Consider the following 18,931-nt stretch of genomic DNA (forward strand, 5'->3'; position numbering starts at 1 on the left):
AAAATGCAATACAGAGAAGCCATGCTACAAATGAGGACAGAGTTACAGATGGAGGACAGGGAATGTAGGGAAGGAGTATGTGTAGTTAGAAGGTGATATGTAGACAGAATATCTGGGTCACACAATTTGGTTACGATGTGGATTTTTTTTTAAGGACTAAGAATTGGGTAGCCAGTGAAAGGGGTGGACCTGGAAAAAGTTAATGGAAGGGAAATGAATATGACCAAAATATAATGTATGAAATTATCAAATAATTAAAAAATTATAAAGAATTTAAATCATATCCCTTGGGCTCATTGACCCCACCTCTTGGTATTTTCTGGAAATGCTATTATTCTCTGGAAATTGAGCTGGAATGGAGAAAGTAGATCAATGGAGACAGATTTTTTTTTCTTTTTTTTTGGTTTACCCTCATTTTTTTCTTTCCCTCTCAGGGATCATGATAGATAGCACTGGCCATATTCAGTAGCTTTATGACTCCAGATATATCCTTGGATAAAAGGAGCTACTAGTCTACCGACTGTAATGTCAGTAGTTATCAAAGATCTGTACAAGTCTCCACTGCTTAGTACTCTGGTGGACAGCTGAACCATGACAAGGATAAATATTGACTTGTTTCTAGGCTAGTTTGAAGGGAACATAAAAGTTGCAAAAGAGATAGATAATAGCAAATAATAAAAATATAGGCACCCATTGGAACCAACATGCTAATATTCTATGTTCTCAAATGGATCTACATTTATAATTGGATGATACATTTGTACTACTAAATAGAGATGAATGCTGTGGTGTGTGTGTGTGTGTGTGTGTGTGTGTGTGTGTGTGTGTGTGTATGTGTGTGTAAATAAATGAATAAAATAAGACTATAATTATAGTGAAAAATTGCTTTCTACGTAAAAGAAAGGAGATGTAGTTTAAAATTAGAATTCTCGGTGAAGAAACCTAAGAGAATGTCTTTCAGAAAGTTCAGTGATGCTCACTAGACTCACTCAACTCTGAAAAAATCCTACCTTTAAGTTACGAATTCCTCCTTATTTTTCCTCACCTTTATTCCATTTATTTGCTATCACAAACTAAAACAGAAAAGGAGGACAAACAATTGTCTCCAAAAACCAAAATCTAGATCACAATTTTCCAAGTTAACCACTTGGAAAGATTCACTCCCCTATTACTACTGGACAAATGGATTATTTTGCCTGATTTTTGCATAGCTGACTCTCTTCCTCTTCATGTTTTTAGGATCTCCAAAGGAATATCCTCCTCAATTCAAGGAAGTACGTGATACATAGTTCTTGATATGGTTAACGTCATGCTTTATGAAGTGAAAAATAACCATTAAATTTCTCCTCTCCACATTCATACAGAGGAGAAGTGTGTTTGGATACACAGCAGTAGTCGGCACGCATGCAAACACCAACGAATCAGGTAATTTGCAACCTCGATACCATGGATAGCAGTGGTGTGAAATCTGGAATATTTGCCATGTTCTTACTCTGCCATTGTTACAACGCCAAATCTAAGAAAGTGATTTGTCCATAATTCAAATGTCCTTGTTGACATTTGTATATGAACTACAAAATACACACAAATATTAGAGGCATGATTTTAAAAATGAGTCCACATGTTTGACTTCCTAAGTACAGTTGTCAGTGAAAATCCTTGACCAGTTATGCACCTTCCACTGTTTGATGATTGACATTTGCTCCCTTTCCAAAGCTTATAAATAATTATCAGGAAAGTGGACGTCATCGAGCATGCCCACGTTTTGTAGTATCCAGGCCTTTCTTGAAGACTACAGTAATTTCCCAAGTGTGAAGATACTTGTTCATTTCTCCTGGAATTCACAAGTAATTGGAAACCTACATTCACTGTTTCTTCCAGGTGATTCACTATGGCATTCAGTGTCTGTGCTGAATCTCAGAATGAGGTCCATTTTCCTAGAGCATGTGACTTACTATAAATATTACAAGATTTTTCATGCCATGAACAAGTCCTGAAACATTTTCTAACTCAGGTTTGAGTATTGTATTTTCATCCCTTATCTTCAACGATGGCATCCTCTGACACGTGGTGCTTGTTCTGCTGGTGTGCTTTACCCATGTACAGCATTGATCTGTGTCAAGTGCAAGTGTCACAAAGGGACACTCAAAAACATGACTCTAAAATGCACTGGTGATGTTGTAATGACCAGAATCTGGCTGGCCTCTCCACCTTTGTGTTTCCAACTCTACCCTCTTTTCACCCCCATTGCCAAGCAGCTGAGGTCTGTTCCTCACCAGTCCATATATTTTAGGGTAAGTATAACCCACACCCATTTCTTCTCTTATGTTTTAACAATTTCCAGGCTTCTGTGCACCTGACCATACTCTTATGACTCAGGCCAGGCTTACCAGTGGGAAATCTGTTGGTGACTTTCCTGTTGACAGGATAGAATTTCCAATCTCTACCTAGCATTTATCAGTATTTCAACCAATAATTACTGAATAAGAAGAATAATGACTTATCACACAAACAGGATAAAAATGTTGTTCCTTCCAATCTGTTACCAATGATATGCACATGTAGTATGATTTAATTATTTAAGCATAATAGAAACTACATAAAGTTACAAAGGATCCCGTTTTAGAGATAACCTAAATTTAGAAACCAGTATAGCCAATCAATTAAGACTTCCCACAACTGATTGGATTTAAAAAGTAGAAACAAGGATGTTAAGAAGGAAACAAAGCATGTTTTTATATTTTTGCATCTTTCCACATATAATACAGAAAAACAGCAATGTTTCTGACATGAAGTGCAGAATGATGTACCCTGTGAATCTGAATACTTAATGGCATTTTCCATTTTTGTGTCTAGAGTTCATTCATGTTGACTGTTTCATCTGTTTAAAGTTACTGATTTCTCTTTACCTCAGACTATCTAATGTCTGACTAAGTGATGTGTTTACATTTGTATGAGCTTGTGTACCTCACAATATAGCAAACATTAAATAGTAAGAGCTCTTAAAGTGATCAATTGGAAAAAATGAAAATTCAGAATCATAACTATGTTTAAACGTTCAACTTTTTCCTTTGCAATGCCTTCATTTCTACAATATTGTAGTTAATGCTAATTAAATGTATTCATTTGTCAGAAGAATCAGGCAAGGAAGAAACATCAGTGGAAGGGCTCACAAGGCATGGGAGCCTCCAAAGTATACAGTCCTGGGTATGTAAATATTACATTGATGAGTCTCATTCAATACTGTTTCGTTTGCTTAAGAATATAAAAAGACAAATACAGTCACATACCAAACAGTCAGAACAATCAGTCACAACTATGTTCTTTATTTAAAATAAATTTTACCATCTTATTATCTTAAAAACATTCTTGGGGTCCTTGTATATTCAAATCGAAATCTGGTCTTAGTTTTGTTGGTCAATATCCATGTGAAAATCATGTGAAACTTCATGTGTTGGCCCCATAAAATAATGACTTGTTAAACTCAGAACACAGCCTCAGGAATAAACAGCTCAGTACATCCCCTAAAGTCTGCAAGTCGTCACAAATCCGGCAGTTTCTTATGTCAGTGTTTATCACTGAAATGAGTTAATACTTCCAAGTACCTTTTGTCTCAGTTCTCCTTGTAAAAGATCATTTCTATCCTACCTTTTAGAAATACCTTTCTTTTCTCTGCTAATGGAACATTGAGTTTGGCATTCCAATGTCTCTTCTATATTGACAATTGACATTATTTTTGTTTGAGTCCATCTGTTGTTACTGCTGCTGCACATCTTTATTGACTGCATGTAAGAAGGTGCCAGCAGGTACCTCCAAACACATAGGGCCCTTTAGGTGTTGCACAGTAAGTACTAAACATCTGATGAACTTAATGGCTTATACTTGATAGGAAAAGACTAGCCTGTGACACTATGCCACACTGGTGTTCCCATTGTGTGCAACCCCTTGCCATCAGTTCCTCAGTCTATGATATGGGAGTAAGATCAGAAGCAGAGTTGTGATGAAGAGCTCTATATGTTATTATGATTTAATTATTATTATCACTACTCTATGACAACACTAAGACAGAAACAGTACTTGACCTTGAGCAAATAAATGAAACACACACACACTTTTTGCCAGTTTTCATGGTAAAAACACTCAGTGCCTGTGATTAATTGTATTGGTTTGTGGAATCCTCAGGAAACTAAAAGCATTTGTTTGTGCATTTCTCTGTTGCAGGTAGAAGTTTCTAGCATTGTAGTGGTGATTTTACTATCAAAGAGTTACAAATAACACTTGGAATTTATTTCTATAGGTTAAAAATATTAGTTGTGCATTTGATATAAACTCTCCTATTAAATTAAAAATTATCCTAATTTATTTTTGCTCATTGACACATACTTGATAGCTAGCTATTCTGATTCCAAGAATATGTTTCAGATTTCTCTGTGTGTGGTGCTCACTGTAAGGGGAATGTAAGGTTTTCAGTCTGAATGACACGATTTCCCATACATGCTGCCTTTCAGTCCGATTGCTTTTGGAATGAGGCATTCAGATACTCTTTATAAGAAAGACATTTTGCAGCTCATTTTTATGTTAATTTTAACAGACGACCTCTGAGACTTTTTCAAAGGAGAATGACGTGGTTCATTTGGCTAGGATTACGGATGAAAGACCAGAAAATATCACAAATGCGGAAGTGAAAGGTAACATGTATTTTTTTTTTATGTGCAGCCCTTGGGGTGAAGAGTTGTGTGAATTAGAAGGGTTGGCTTATTCTCCCAGTCAAATACACTTACCTATTTCTCACATAGGAAGTTAAGCTTCAGACAGCCACGTATAAACAGTTTCTGCAAACATAACTGAATAAACTGCTAAAGAAACTGAGATACCAAATATATCACAAAGTTTCTGAATGTCTGAGGAATAGCAAGGCAAAGAAGGGAATGACAGGAGAGCAATTGAGGGAGAAAAAGGAATCAGTGAAGGGCATGTGTATACACACCAGGGCTGCAAGCCCAAAGGTGACACTGTCCACAGTGGGCTACCGCAGCAATCATTAATCAAGACAATGTCCCACAGAAATGCCAATTTTATGGAGGCATTTTCTTAATTAACACTCTCTCTTCCTAAATATGTATAGCGTTGGATCAGGTTGAGAGCGCCCAACCAGCACAGCCATTGATTCTCTCCTTTGATGGATGACCATCGAAGACCACAACAGAGCTGACAATGGGTTTTAGCAACTCCATGAGCTATCAAAAGGTTCTGGTCAATCCAACGTTGTCTGAGGAGTAGTTATCAAAAAATCTTTTAAAAGATCTATTAGATAATTGTTTGAGACTTACAGGAACCTAAAGAAAGATAAATATTGTTTTGGTTCTATTCATGTTTTTGAGAGACAGCAAAGTTCAAATGGGATGAGTAAAAAGGTTTAGTTTCCTACTGCAAGCAGCAAGTTCTCTACAATGGTCACTAGCCTATAATTTTAATTTTATAATTCTTGCGCTAAACTTAATGAAATGGTCAGTATAATTTATGAAATTCATAAAATAGAATGAGGAAGATAGACTTTGAGATAGGAAAATGAATGATGGGAAAATTATAGAGTACATAGAAAAAAGTAAAAATCAGTTTTCTCCCTCTAAGCTCTCCTGCTTGCCACCCGGTGTTCCTTTCCAAATTAATGGCCTCCTCCTCCCTTTATTGGTGTCATACACACACACACACACACACACACACACACATACACACACATACACACATACATACACACACATACACACACATACACACACATACATACACATACATACACATACACACACATACACATACACACACATACACATACACACACATACACACACACACGTACACATACACACACACTCGCATACACATACACACACATACATACACACACACACACACACACATTGAATACATTGATATTTCTAAGTGTATGACTCCACATTCCTCAGTTCACCTTGAAAATCCTGCACCAGTTAGTGACTCCTATTTTGATTAATGTGTGTGTCTTTCCCAAAGCCAGCAAATAATTATTGGAAAGGTGGAAAGAATTGAACTTCTTGCATTTTCCGATACAACCAGAAGTTGAGACCAATGTTGGCCTAACCTTGGTAATTCAGAACTATCCTGAACAACACAATAATTGTACAAGGCTTAGGAGGCTGTGATTTTGATTTCTCCTTTTTCTTCTATTTAGTTTGTCACTGCATTTAGTCTCTGCTGTCATAGTCTGTCCTCTTGGTACAGATCATATGATAGAATATAAACATTACAGCATAATATAGAATGAAACATAGACAAATGTAATCATTTTTCTCTTCTAAATTCACCCGAGCCAGTGAGAAAGCTGGTTGGTCAGAGGAGACTATGCACAGACCTAATGACCTGAGCTCATTCCTGTATCCCACAAGGTAGCATGAGAAAATGACTCTTAGGTTTTCTTCAAATCTCCATGTGGGCCATTCATGTTGAGCACCTATGCACACAGACATACAGACATACAGGCAGACAGACACACACCCACACACGAGTAAATGAATAAATAAATATTTTTAAAAATTATCTGTTGGTGTGTGTAATTATAAATTATAAAATTTATATTTTGATGCTTGCCCATCAAATCTCTTCCTAAGTACTACTCCTCCAACTCTTCTACCCTTTCTTGCTCTACCTCTGCCTTTCCCCCCTCCTCCTCCTCTCTCCCTCTGCCCCCCTCTCCTCCTCCTCTGCTATCTGTTCCCCGCATACACTGATCTTGGGGCTCCTTCCTTCCTTATCCATCCACTATTATTTCTGTTTGAGCATAACAGACAAGACCTTGCACAACAATACCCAGGTATCACAAATGCGTGATAAGCCTCTGTATGTAAACCTTGAGTGATTCCCAGCACCGTCTAAGATATTAAATTTACAGCTACACATTACACACGTACACACACACACACACACACACACACACACACACACACACATACACACACATGGTTTCTAGAAACCATGACTTGGGAAGATAAAAACTCACCACTTATTGTAACTAAGTTTAGACACTTCTAGTTATTTCCATGTAATATTTTCATGTTTTGTACTACTGCATTATAACTGGTATTGTGTAAATGTGTGTTCAACAGCAATTCCAGACAAAGAAATAATATGGTCAGAACAACAAAGACATGACAACCATGGAAATGCTCGTTCATTGGTATGTAAATGTATCACTTTCTTTAACAAGATAGCATAGGCACACTCATATAATTACATACCACTGTGTAGAATAATTCTAATTTTGTGTTTATTTTTAAAAATATTTTACCATCTTCTAATTCTTAGAATATTCTTAGAAACCTCCATTTAAAACTAAACAGTATCTTAGTTCTGTTGCTCCATATTTTTCTGAAAATTACTAGATCCTGTAAGTGAATCAACTCCATAACATGCCAGTTACTTAAGGTCAAATTACAGTTCTGTGAATAAGCAAATTACGTAAGGGATTTACTTTCTACACATCCTCCTCTTCTGTCAAAATGATCTCTGTCACTGCGACAATTCTAGTCAGTGATGATCTATGACATGGACTGTTCCAATAAGAGTTTCCTTTGATTTAAAATATTTATTTATTTATATTTAGACTTCAGATTTTATTCCCTTCCTTGTCCACCCTCCAACCCCAACCCCCTCCATGAGGATGTCCCCAGCCCACCCACCCCACCAGTCCTCTAAACTTCCTGGGGCCTCCAGTCTCTTGAGGTTTAGGTGCATCTTCTCTGACTGAACCCAGACCCGGGAGTCCTCTGCTGTATATGTGTTGGGCCTCATCTCAGCTGGTGTTTGCTGCCTGGTTGGTGATCTGAGAGATCTTGGGGGTCCAGGTAAATTGAGACTGCTTGTCCTCCCACAGGGTTGCCCTCCTCCTCAGCTTCCTCCAGCTTTCCCCTAATTCAACCACAGGGGTCAGCAGCTTCTGTTCATTGGTTGGGGGCACATATCTGACTTTTTCAGCTGCTTGTTGGGTCTTTCAGAGGACAGGCATGATAGGTCCCTTTTGTGAATGCCCCATAGCCTCAGTAATGGCGTCAGGTCTCGGGGCTTCCCCTGGAGCTGGATCCCACTTCAGGCCTGCCCTGGACCTCCTTTTCCATCCCTGCATTTCTCTCAGACAGGGAGAATTATGGGTCAGAACTTTGACTGTGGGATAGAACCCCATCTCTTACTTGATGCCCTGTCTTTCTGCTGGAGGTGGGCTCTACAAGTTCCCTCTCCCCACTGTAGGGCGTTTCATCTAGGGTCCCCCCCTTTAAGTCCTGAGACTTCCCAGGACTCTGGTACACTCTAGAGGGTCATCCCAACCTCCTTCCTCCCGAGGTATCCTATTTCCATTCTTTCTGCTGGCCCTCAGGGCTTCAGTCCTTTTCTCCCACCCAATACCAGATCATGTTCCCCTCTCCTCCCCTATCCTATCTCCTTTCTCTTCCCTGTTCCTCCCTCCCTACCCTCTTGTGGCTGCTTTCTTCTTCTTCCCAAGTGGGACTGAGCTGTCCTCACTTGGGCCTTTTAGTTTGCTGACCTTTTTGAGTTGTGGACTGTATCTTGGGTTTTCTGTACCTTTTTAAAAATTGTTTTGGCTAATATCCACTTAATAATGAGTACATACCGTGCATGTCCTTTTGGGTCTAAGTTACCTCACTCAGGATATTTTCTAGTCCCACCCATTTGCTTGCAAAACTCAGGATGCCCTTATTCTTAATAGCTGAGTAGTATTCCATTGTGTAAATGAACAACATGTTCTGTATCCATTCTTCTGTCCTGGACATCTGGGTTGATTCTAGCTTCTGGCTATCACAAATAAGGCCGCTATGAACATAGTGGAACACATGCCCCTGTGGCCTGGTGGGGCATCTTTGGGGTATATTCCCAAGAGTGGCATAGCTGGGTCTTTAGGTAGCTCTATTTCCAATCTTCTGAGGAACCTCCAAATTGATTTCCAGAGTGGTTGCACCAGTTTGCAATCCTACCAACATTGGAGGAGTGTTCCTCTTTCTCCACATCCTCGCCAACATGTGTTGTCACCTGAGTTTTTGATCTTAGCCATTCTGACTGGTGTAGGGTCGTTTTCATTTGCATTTCTCTGATCACTAAAGACTTTGAACATGTTTTAGGTGCTTCTCAGCCATTCAAGATTCCTCTGTTGTGAATTCTCAGTTCTATATCCCATTTTTTGATTGGGTTGTTCACCTTTTTTCTTCTTGTTGTTGTTTTGATTTGTTTTGGGGTTTTTTGTTTTGTTTTGTTTGGTTTTGTTTGTTTGCTTTGGTAGTAAGCTTCTTGAGTTCTTTTTTTTTTTTTGCTTGTTTGTTTTGTATTTCTTTTTTTTTTATTTTTTTTTTATTATCTTGAGTATTTCTTATATACATTTCAAGTGTTATTCCCTTTCCCGGTTTCCGGACAGACATCACCCTCCCCCCTCCCCTTCCTTGTGGGTGTTCCCCTCCCAAACCTCCCCCCATTGCCACCCTCCCCGCATAGTCTAGTTCACTGGGGGTTCAGTCTTAGCAGGACCCAGGGCTTCCCCTTCCACTGGTGCTCTTACTAGGATATTCATTGCTACCTATGGGGACAGAGTCCAGGGTCAGTCCATGTATAGTCTTTAGGTAGTGGCTTAGTCCCTGGAAGCTCTGGTTGCTTGACATTGTTGTACTTTTGGGGTCTCGAGCACCTTCAAGCTCTTCCAGTTCTTTCTCTGATTCCTTCAACGGGGGACCTATTCTCAGTTCAGTGGTTTGCTGCTGGCATTCGCCTCTGTATTTGCTGTATTCTGGCTGTGTCTCTCAGGAGCGATCTACATCCGGCTCCTGTCGGTCTGCACTTCTTTGCTTCATCCATCTTGTCTAATTGGGTGGCTGTATATGTATGGGCCACCTGTGGGGCAGGCTCTGAATGGGTGTTCCTTCAGTCTCTGTTTTAATCTTTGCCTCTCCCTTCCCTGCCAAGGGTATTCTTTTTCCTCATTTAAAGAAGGAGTGAAGCATTCACATTTTGATCATCCGTCTTGAGTTTCCTTTGTTCTACGGATCTAGGGTTATTCAAGCATTTGGGCTAATAGCCACTTATCAATGAGTGCATACCATGTATGTCTTTCTGTGAGTGGGTTAGCTCACTCAGGATGATATTTTCCAGTTCCAACCATTTGCCTACGAATTTCATAAACTCGTTGTTTTTGATAGCTGAGTAATATTCCATTGTGTAGATGTACCACATTTTCTGTATCCATTCCTCTGTTGAAGGGCATCTGGGTTCTTTCCAGTTTCTGGCTATTATAAATAAGGCTGCGATGAACATAGTGGAGCACGTGTCTCTTTTATATGTTGAGGCATCTTTTGGGTATATGCCCAAGAGAGGTATGACTGGATCCTCAGGCAGTTCAATGTCCAATTTTCTGAGGAACCTCCAGACTGATTTCCAGAATGGTTTTACCAGTCTGCAATCCCACCAACAATGGAGGAGTGTTCCTCTTTCTCCACATCCTCGCCAGCATCTGCTGTCACCTGAGTTTTTGATCTTAGCCATTCTCACTGGTGTGAGGTGAAATCTCAGGGTTGTTTTGATTTGCATTTCCCTTATGACTAAAGATGTTGAACATTTCTTTAGGTGTTTCTCAGCCATTCGGCATTCCTCAGCTGTGAATTCTTTGTTCAGCTCTGAACCCCATTTTTTAATAGGGTTATTTGTTTCCCTGCGGTCTAACTTCTTGAGTTCTTTGTATATTTTGGATATAAGGCCTCTATCTGTTATAGGATTGGTAAAGATCTTTTCCCAATCTGTTGGTTGTCGTTTTGTCCTAACCACAGTGTCCTTTGCCTTACAGAAGCTTTGCAGTTTTATGAGATCCCATTTGTCGATTCTTGATCTTAGAGCATAAGCCATTGGTGTTTTGTTCAGGAAATTTTTTCCAGTGCCCATGTGTTCCAGATGCTTCCCTAGTTTTTCTTCTATTAGTTTGAGTGTGTCTGGTTTGATGTGGAGGTCCTTGATCCACTTGGACTTAAGCTTTGTACAGGGTGATAAGCATGGATCGATCTGCATTCTTCTACATGTTGCCCTCCAGTTGAACCAGCACCATTTGCTGAAAATGCTATCTTTTTTCCATTGGATGGTTTTGGCTCCTTTGTCAAAAATCAAGTGCCCATAGGTGTGTGGGTTCATTTCTGGGTCTTCAATTCTATTCCATTGGTCTATCTGTCTGTCTCTGTACCAATACCATGCAGTTTTTATCACTATTGCTCTGTAATACTGCTTGAGTTCAGGGATAGTGATTCCCCCTGAAGTCCTCTTATTGTTGAGGATAGCTTTAGCTATCCTGGGTTTTTTGTTATTCCAGATGAATTTGCAAATTGTTCTGTCTAACTCTTTGAAGAATTGGATTGGTATTTTGATGGGGATTGCATTGAATCTGTAGATTGCTTTTGGTAAAATGGCCATTTTTACTATATTAATCCTGCCAATCCATGAGCATGGGAGATCTTTCCATCTTCTGAGGTCTTCTTCAATTTCTTTCCTCAGTGTCTTGAAGTTCTTATTGTACAGATCTTTTACTTGCTTGGTTAAAGTCACACCGAGGTACTTTATATTATTTGGGTCTATTATGAAGGGTGTCGTTTCCCTAATTTCTTTCTCGGCTTGTTTCTCTTTTGTATAGAGGAAGGCAACTGATTTATTTGAGTTAATTTTATACCCAGCCACTTTGCTGAAGTTGTTTATCAGCTTTAGTAGTTCTCTGGTGGAACTTTTGGGATCACTTAAATATACTATCATGTCGTCTGCAAATAGTGATATTTTGACCTCTTCTTTTCCGATCTGTATCCCCTTGATCTCCTTTTGTTGTCTGATTGCTCTGGCTAGAACTTCAAGAACTATATTGAATAAGTAGGGAGAGAGTGGGCAGCCTTGTCTAGTCCCTGATTTTAGTGGGATTGCTTCAAGTTTCTCTCCATTTAGTTTAATGTTAGCAACTGGTTTGCTGTATATGGCTTTTACTATGTTTAGGTATGGGCCTTGAATACCTATTCTTTCCAGGACTTTTATCATGAAGGGGTGTTGAATTTTGTCAAATGCTTTCTCAGCATCTAATGAAATGATCATGTGGTTCTGTTCTTTCAGTTTGTTTATATGATGGATCACGTTGATGGTTTTCCTTATATTAAACCGTCCCTGCATGCCTGGGATGAAGCCTACTTGATCATGGTGGATGATTGTTTTGATGTGCTCTTGAATTTGGTTTGCCAGAATTTTATTGAGTATTTTTGCGTCGATATTCATAAGGGAAATTGGTCTGAGGTTTTCTTTCTTTGTTGGGTCTTTGTGTGGTTTAGGTATAAGAGTAATTGTGGCTTCATAGAAGGAATTCGGTAGGGCTCCATCTGTTTCAATTTTGTGGAATAGTTTGGATAATATTGGTATAAGGTCTTCTATGAAGGTTTGATAGAATTCTGCACTAAACCCGTCTGGACCTGGGCTCTTTTTGGTTGGGAGACCTTTAATGACTGCTTCTATTTCCTTAGGAGTTATGGGGTTGTTTAACTGGTTTATCTGTTCCTGATTTAACTTCGATACCTGGTATCTGTCTAGGAAATTGTCCATTTCCTGAAGATTTTCAAGTTTTGTTGAATATAGGTTTTTATAGTAAGATCTGATGATTTTTTGAATTTCCTCTGAATCTGTAGTTATGTCTCCCTTTTCATTTCTGATTTTGTTAATTTGGACGCACTCTCTGTGTCCTCTCGTTAGTCTGGCTAAGGGTTTATCTATCTTGTTGATTTTCTCAAAGAACCAACTTTTGGTTCTGTTGATTCTTTCTATGGTCCTTTTTGTTTCTACTTGGTTGATTTCAGCTCTGAGTTTGATTATTTCCTGCCTTCTACTCCTCCTGGGTGTATTTGCTTCTTTTTGTTCTAGAGCTTTTAGGTGTGCTGTCAAGCTGCTGACATATGCTCTTTCCTGTTTCTTTCTGCAGGCACTCAGCGCTATGAGTTTTCCTCTTAGCACAGCTTTCATTGTGTCCCATAAGTTTGGGTATGTTGTACCTTCATTTTCATTAAATTCTAAAAAGTTTTTAATTTCTTTCTTTATTTCTTCCTTGACCAGGTTATCATTGAGTAGAGCATTGTTCAATTTCCACGTATATGTGGGCATTCTTCCCTTATTGTTATTGAAGACCAGTTTTAGGCCGTGGTGGTCCGATAGCACGCATGGGATTATTTCTATCTTTCTGTACCTGTTGAGGCCCGTTTTTTGACCAATTATATGGTCAATTTTGGAGAAAGTACCATGAGGAGCTGAGAAGAAGGTATATCCTTTTGCTTTAGGATAGAATGTTCTATAAATATCCGTTAAGTCCATTTGGCTCATGACTTCTCTTAGTCTGTCTACATCACTGTTTAATTTCTGTTTCCATGATCTGTCCATTGATGAGAGTGGGGTGTTGAAATCTCCCACTATTATTGTGTGAGGTGCAATGTGTGTTTTGAGCTTTAGTAAGGTTTCTTTTACATATGTAGGTGCCCTTGTATTTGGGGCATAGATATTTAGGATTGAGAGTTCATCTTGGTGGATTTTTCCTTTGATGAATATGAAGTGTCCTTCCTTATCTTTTTTGATGACTTTTAGTTGAAAATTGATTTTATTTGATATTAGAATGGCTACTCCAGCTTGCTTCTTCTCACCATTTGCTTGGAAAATTGTTTTCCAGCCTTTCACTCTGAGGTAATGTCTGTCTTTGTCTCTGAGGTGTGTTTCCTGTAGGCAGCAGAATGCAGGGTCCTCGTTGCGTATCCAGTTTGTTAATCTATGTCTTTTTATTGGGGAGTTGAGGCCATTGATATTGAGAGATATTAAGGAATAGTGATTATTGCTTCCCTTTATATTCATATTTGGAAGTGAGGTTATGTTTGTGTGCTTTCATTCTCTTTGTTCTGTTGCCAAGATGATTAGTTTCTTGCTTCTAGGGTATAGCTTGCCTCCTTATGTTGGGCTTTACCCTTTATTATCCTTTGTAGTGCTGGACTTGTAGAAAGATATTGTGTAAATTTGGTTTTGTCATGGAATATCTTGGTTTCTCCATCTATGTTAATTGAGAGTTTTGCAGGATACAGTAACCTGGGCTGGCATTTGTGTTCTCTTAGGGTCTGTATGACATCTGTCCAGGATCTTCTGGCCTTCATAGTTTCTGGCGAAAAGTCTGGTGTGATTCTGATAGGTCTGCCTTTATATGTTACTTGACCTTTTTCCCTTACTGCTTTTAATATTCTTTCTTTATTTTGTGCGTTTGGTGTTTTGACAATTATGTGACGGGAGGTGTTTCTTTTCTGGTCCAATCTATTTGGAGTTCTGTAGGCTTCTTGTATGCCTATGGGTATCTCTTTTTTTAGGTTAGGGAAGTTTTCTTCTATGATTTTGTTGAAGATATTTACTGGTCCTTTGAGCTGGGAGTCTTCACTCTCTTCTATACCTATTATCCTTAGGTTTGATCTTCTCATTGAGTCCTGGATTTCCTGTATGTTTTGGACCAGTAGCTTTTTCCGCTTTACATTATCTTTGACAGTTGAGTCAATGATTTCTATGGAATCTTCTGCTCCCGAGATTCTCTCTTCCATCTCTTGAATTCTGTTGGTGAAGCTTGTATCTACAGCTCCTTGTCTTTTCTTTTGATTTTCTATGTCCAGGGTTGTTTCCATGTGTTCTTTCTTGATTGCTTCTATTTCCATTTTTAATTCCTTCAACTGTTTGATTGTGTTTTCCTGGAATTCTTTCAGGGATTTTTGCGATTCCTCTCTGTAGGCTTCTACTTGTTCTCTAAGGGAGTTCTTTATGTCTTTCTTGAAGTCCTCCAGCATCATGATCAAATATGATTTTGAAACTAGGTCTTGCTTTTCTGGTGTGTTTGGATATTCCGTGTTTGCTTTGGTGGGAGAATTGGGCTCCGCTGATGCCATGTAGTCTTGGTTTCTGTTGCTTGGGTTCCTGTGCTTGCCTCTCGCCATCAGATTATCTCTAGTGTTACTTTGTTCTGCTATTTCTGACAGTGGCTAGACTGTCCTATAACCTGTGTGTCAGGAGTGCTGTAGACCTGTTTTCCTGTTTTCTTTCAGCCAGTTATGGGGACAGAGTGTTCTGCTTTCGGGCGTGTAGTTTTTCCTCTCTACAGGTCTTCAGCTGTTCCTGTGGGCCTGTGTCTTGAGTTCACCAGGCAGGTTTCTTGCAGGGGAAAAGTTGGTCCTACCTGTGGTTCCAAGGCTCAAGTTTGCTCGTGGGGTACTGCCTAAGTCCTCTCCGCTGTGGCAGCAACCGGGAAGATCTGTGCCGCTCCTTCCGGGAGCCTCCGTGCACCAGGGTTTCAGATGACGCTTGGTGTTTTCCTCTGGCGCCTGGATGTGCACAGAGTGCAGTCTCTTCTGGTTTCCCAGTCGTGTCCGCCTGTCTGAAGGTTCAGCTCTCCCTCCCACGGGATTTGGTTGCAGAGAACTATTTATCCGGTCTGTTTCCTTCAGGTTCCGGCAGTGTCTCAGACGCAGGGGTCCTGCCGCTCCCGGGCCCTCCCCTATGGGAACCCAGAGGCCTTATACAGTTGCCTCTTGGGCCAGGGATGTGGGCAGGGGTGGGCAGTGTTGGTGGTCTCCTCCGCTCTGCAGCCTCAGGAGTGCCCACCTGATCAGGCGGTGAGGTCTCTCTCCCACGGGGTTTGGGAGCAGAGAGCTGCTGCGGTCCGGGATCCGCCGGTGTGGGACTTCCGGTAAACACAGGAAGTGCCCGGCCTTAGAGGAATTTTGCCTCTGTGTGTCCTGAGTTCACCAGGCAGGTTTCTTGCAGGGGAAAAGTTGGTCCTACCTGCAGTTCCAAGGCTCAAGTTTGCTCGTGGGGTACTGCCTAAGTCCTCTCCGCTGTGGCAGCAACCGGGAAGATCTGCGCCGCTCTTTCCAGGAGCCTCCGTGCACCAGGGTTCCAGATGGCGTTTGGTGTTTTCCTCTGGCGCCTGGATGTGCACAGAGTGCAGTCTCTTCTGGCTTCCCAGGCGTGTCCGCCTGTCTGAAGGTTCAGCTCTCCCTCCCACGGGATGCTTCTTGAGTTCTTTATATATTTTGGATATTAGCCCTCTATCAGATGTGGGGTTAGTGAAGATTTTTTCCCAATCTGTAGGTTGCTGATTTGTCTTATTAACTGTGTCCTTTGCCTTATAGAAGCTATCCAGTTTCATGAGGTCCCACTATCAATTCTTGATCTTAGAACATGAGCTATTGCAGTTCTGTTTAGGAAATTTCGTCCTGTGCCAATGATTTTAAGGCTCTTTCCCACTTTCTCTTTTATTAGATTGAGTACATCTGGTTTTATGTTGAGGTCCTTTTTTGATCAACTTGGACTTGAGCTTTGGGCATGGTGACAAATATGGGTCTATTTTTATTTTTCTACACACAGACAGCCAGTTAGATCAGCACCATTTATTGAAGATGCTTCCTTTTTTAAATTGTATATTTTTGGCTTTTTTTGTCAACGATCAAGTGTGCAGAAATGTGTGGTTTTATTTCTGGGTCATCAATTCTATTCCATTGATCAACATGTCTGCCTCTGTACCAATACCACTATTGCTCTGTAGTATATTTTGAGGTCAGGGATGATGATCTTTTATTGTTAAGAAGAACCCCCCAGCAGTTCTTTTATTGTTAAGAATTGTTTTTGCTATTCTGGGTTGTTTGCCTTTCCAGAGTTGCTCTTTCCATGTCTTTGAAGAATTGTGTTGGAATTTTGATGGGGATTTCATTGAATCTGTAGACTGTCTTTAGTAGGATGGTCATTTTTACTATGTTAATTCTGCTAATTCATGAGCATGGGAGATATCTCCATTTTCTGAGGTATTCTTCAAGTTCTTTCTTCAGAGATTGAAATTCTTATCATAAAGATCTTTCACTTGTTTGGTTAGAGTTACCCTAAGATATTTAATATTATCTGTGGTTATTGTGAAGGGACTTGTTTCCCTAATTTCTTTCTTAGCCTGTTTATCATTTGTATAAAGGAAGATTATTGATTTATTTGAGTTAATTTTATATCTGGCCACTTTGCTGAAGAAGTTTATCAGCCGGAGAAGTTCTCTGGCAGAATTTCTGGGGTCATTTACATATACTATCATATCATCTACAAATAATAATACCTTTAATTTTTCTTCGCCAATCTGTATCCCTTTGATCTCTTTTTCTTCTCTTACTGTTCTAGCTAGCACTTCAAGTACTATATTGAATAGATATGGGGAGAGTGGGCATCCTTGTCTTGTCCCCAGTTCTAGTGGGATTGCTTCAAGTATTTCTCCATTTAATTTGATATTGGCTGTAGGTTTGCAGTGAATTGGTTTTTAGTCATGGGTCTTGAATTCCTGATCTCTCCAGCACTTTTAACATGAAGGGGTTTTGTATTTTTTCAAATGCTTTTTCTGTATCTAAGGAGGTGATCATGCGATTTTTTTCCATTTAGTTTGTTTATATGGTGGAATGTTAATGGATTTTCATATATTGAACGGACCTTGCATCCTATGATGAAGCTTAATTGTTCATGGTGACTGATGGTTTTGATGTGTTCTTGGAACCTGTTTGCAAGATTTTATTAAATATTTTTGCATTGATATTAATAAGCAAGTGTGGTCTGAAGTTTTTGTTGAGGTCCTTGTGTGATTTTGGTATCAGAGTAATGGTGGTTTCACAGAATGAATTAGGTATTGTTTCTTCTGTTTCTATTTTATGGAATAGTTTGAGGAATATTGGTATCAGGTCTTCTTTGCAGGTCTGGTAGAATTCTGAACTAACTCCATCTGGCCCTGGGATTTTTGGGGGGGGGGTTAGGAGGTTTTTAATGACTTTTTCTATTTCATTATGGGATATGGGCCTTTTTAGAAATTTTAGCTGTCCTTGACTTAACTTTGGTATGTGATATCTGTCTAAAAATCTACCCATTTCATCTAGATTTTCCAGTTATGTTGAGTATAGGTTTTTGAAGTCGGATCTGATGATTATTTGAATTTCCTCTGCTTCTGTTATGTCTCCCTTTTTATTTCTGAATTTGGTAATTTGGATACTGCCTCTGGACCCTTTAGTTAGTTTGTCTAGGGTTTATCTATTTTGTTGATGCTATCAAAGAACCAAATTTTGTTTTTGATGATTCTTTGTATTGTTCTTTTTGTTTCTATTTGGTTGATTTAAGCCCTGGGGTTATTTCCTGCTGTCTACTTCTCTTGGGTGAGTTTGCTTTTTGTTCTAGAGCTCTCCGGTGTGCTGTTAAGTTGCTAGTATAAGATCTCTCCATTTTCTTTACAAGTGCACTTAAGTGCCATGAATTTTCTTCTTAGCACTGCTTTCATTGTGTCCAATACATTCGGGTATGATGTGTCAACATTTTTATTAAATTCCAGGAAGTCTTTAATTTCTTTCTTTATTACATCCCTGACCAAATTATCATTGGGTACAGAGTTGTTCAGTTTCCACATGTATGTGTGTTTTCTGTTGCTTTTGCTGCTATTGAAGACCAGCTTTAGGCCAAGGCGGTCTGAAAGGATGCATGGAATTATTTCAATCTTTCTTGTGTCAGTTGAGAGTTGTTTTGTGACCAATTATATGGTCAGTATTGGATAAGGTACCATTAGGTGCTGAAAAGAAAGTGTATTCTTGAGCTTTAGTAAGGTTTCTTTTATGAATGTAGGTGCCCTTATATTTGAAGCATAGATATTTAGGATTGAGAGTTCATCTTGGTGGGTTTTTCCTTTGATGAATATGAAGTGTCCTTCCTTATCTTTTTAGTGACTTTTGGTTGAAAGTCAATTTCATTCAATATTAGAATAGGGACTCCAGCTTGTTTCTTTGGGCCATTTGTTTGGAAAGTTGTTTTCCAGCCA

At 39.4% G+C, this 18,931-nt stretch overlaps 1 protein-coding gene across 25 annotated transcripts in view; it reads left to right on the top strand.

Moving 5' to 3' along the window:
• Positions 1-18,931, top strand: part of 4932414N04Rikl (RIKEN cDNA 4932414N04 gene like) — a 238,794-nt gene that overhangs the window by 101,506 nt on the left and 118,357 nt on the right. For all 25 annotated transcript variants that reach the window (XR_010065211.1, XR_010065212.1, XR_010065213.1 and 22 more), the window contains 5 exons: positions 1,240-1,274; positions 1,365-1,425; positions 3,134-3,207; positions 4,592-4,688; positions 7,143-7,213. Coding sequence is in view for 22 of the 25 variants with exons in the window: in XM_063285258.1 (XP_063141328.1) it covers positions 1,240-1,274; positions 1,365-1,425; positions 3,134-3,207; positions 4,592-4,688; positions 7,143-7,213 (338 nt within the window). In the remaining 3 variants the exon portion in view is untranslated. The remainder of the gene's footprint in view (positions 1-1,239; positions 1,275-1,364; positions 1,426-3,133; positions 3,208-4,591; positions 4,689-7,142; positions 7,214-18,931) is intronic.

Source organism: Rattus norvegicus, chromosome 3, assembly GCF_036323735.1.
Source record: "Rattus norvegicus strain BN/NHsdMcwi chromosome 3, GRCr8, whole genome shotgun sequence".
Lineage (NCBI taxonomy): Eukaryota > Metazoa > Chordata > Mammalia > Rodentia > Muridae > Rattus > Rattus norvegicus.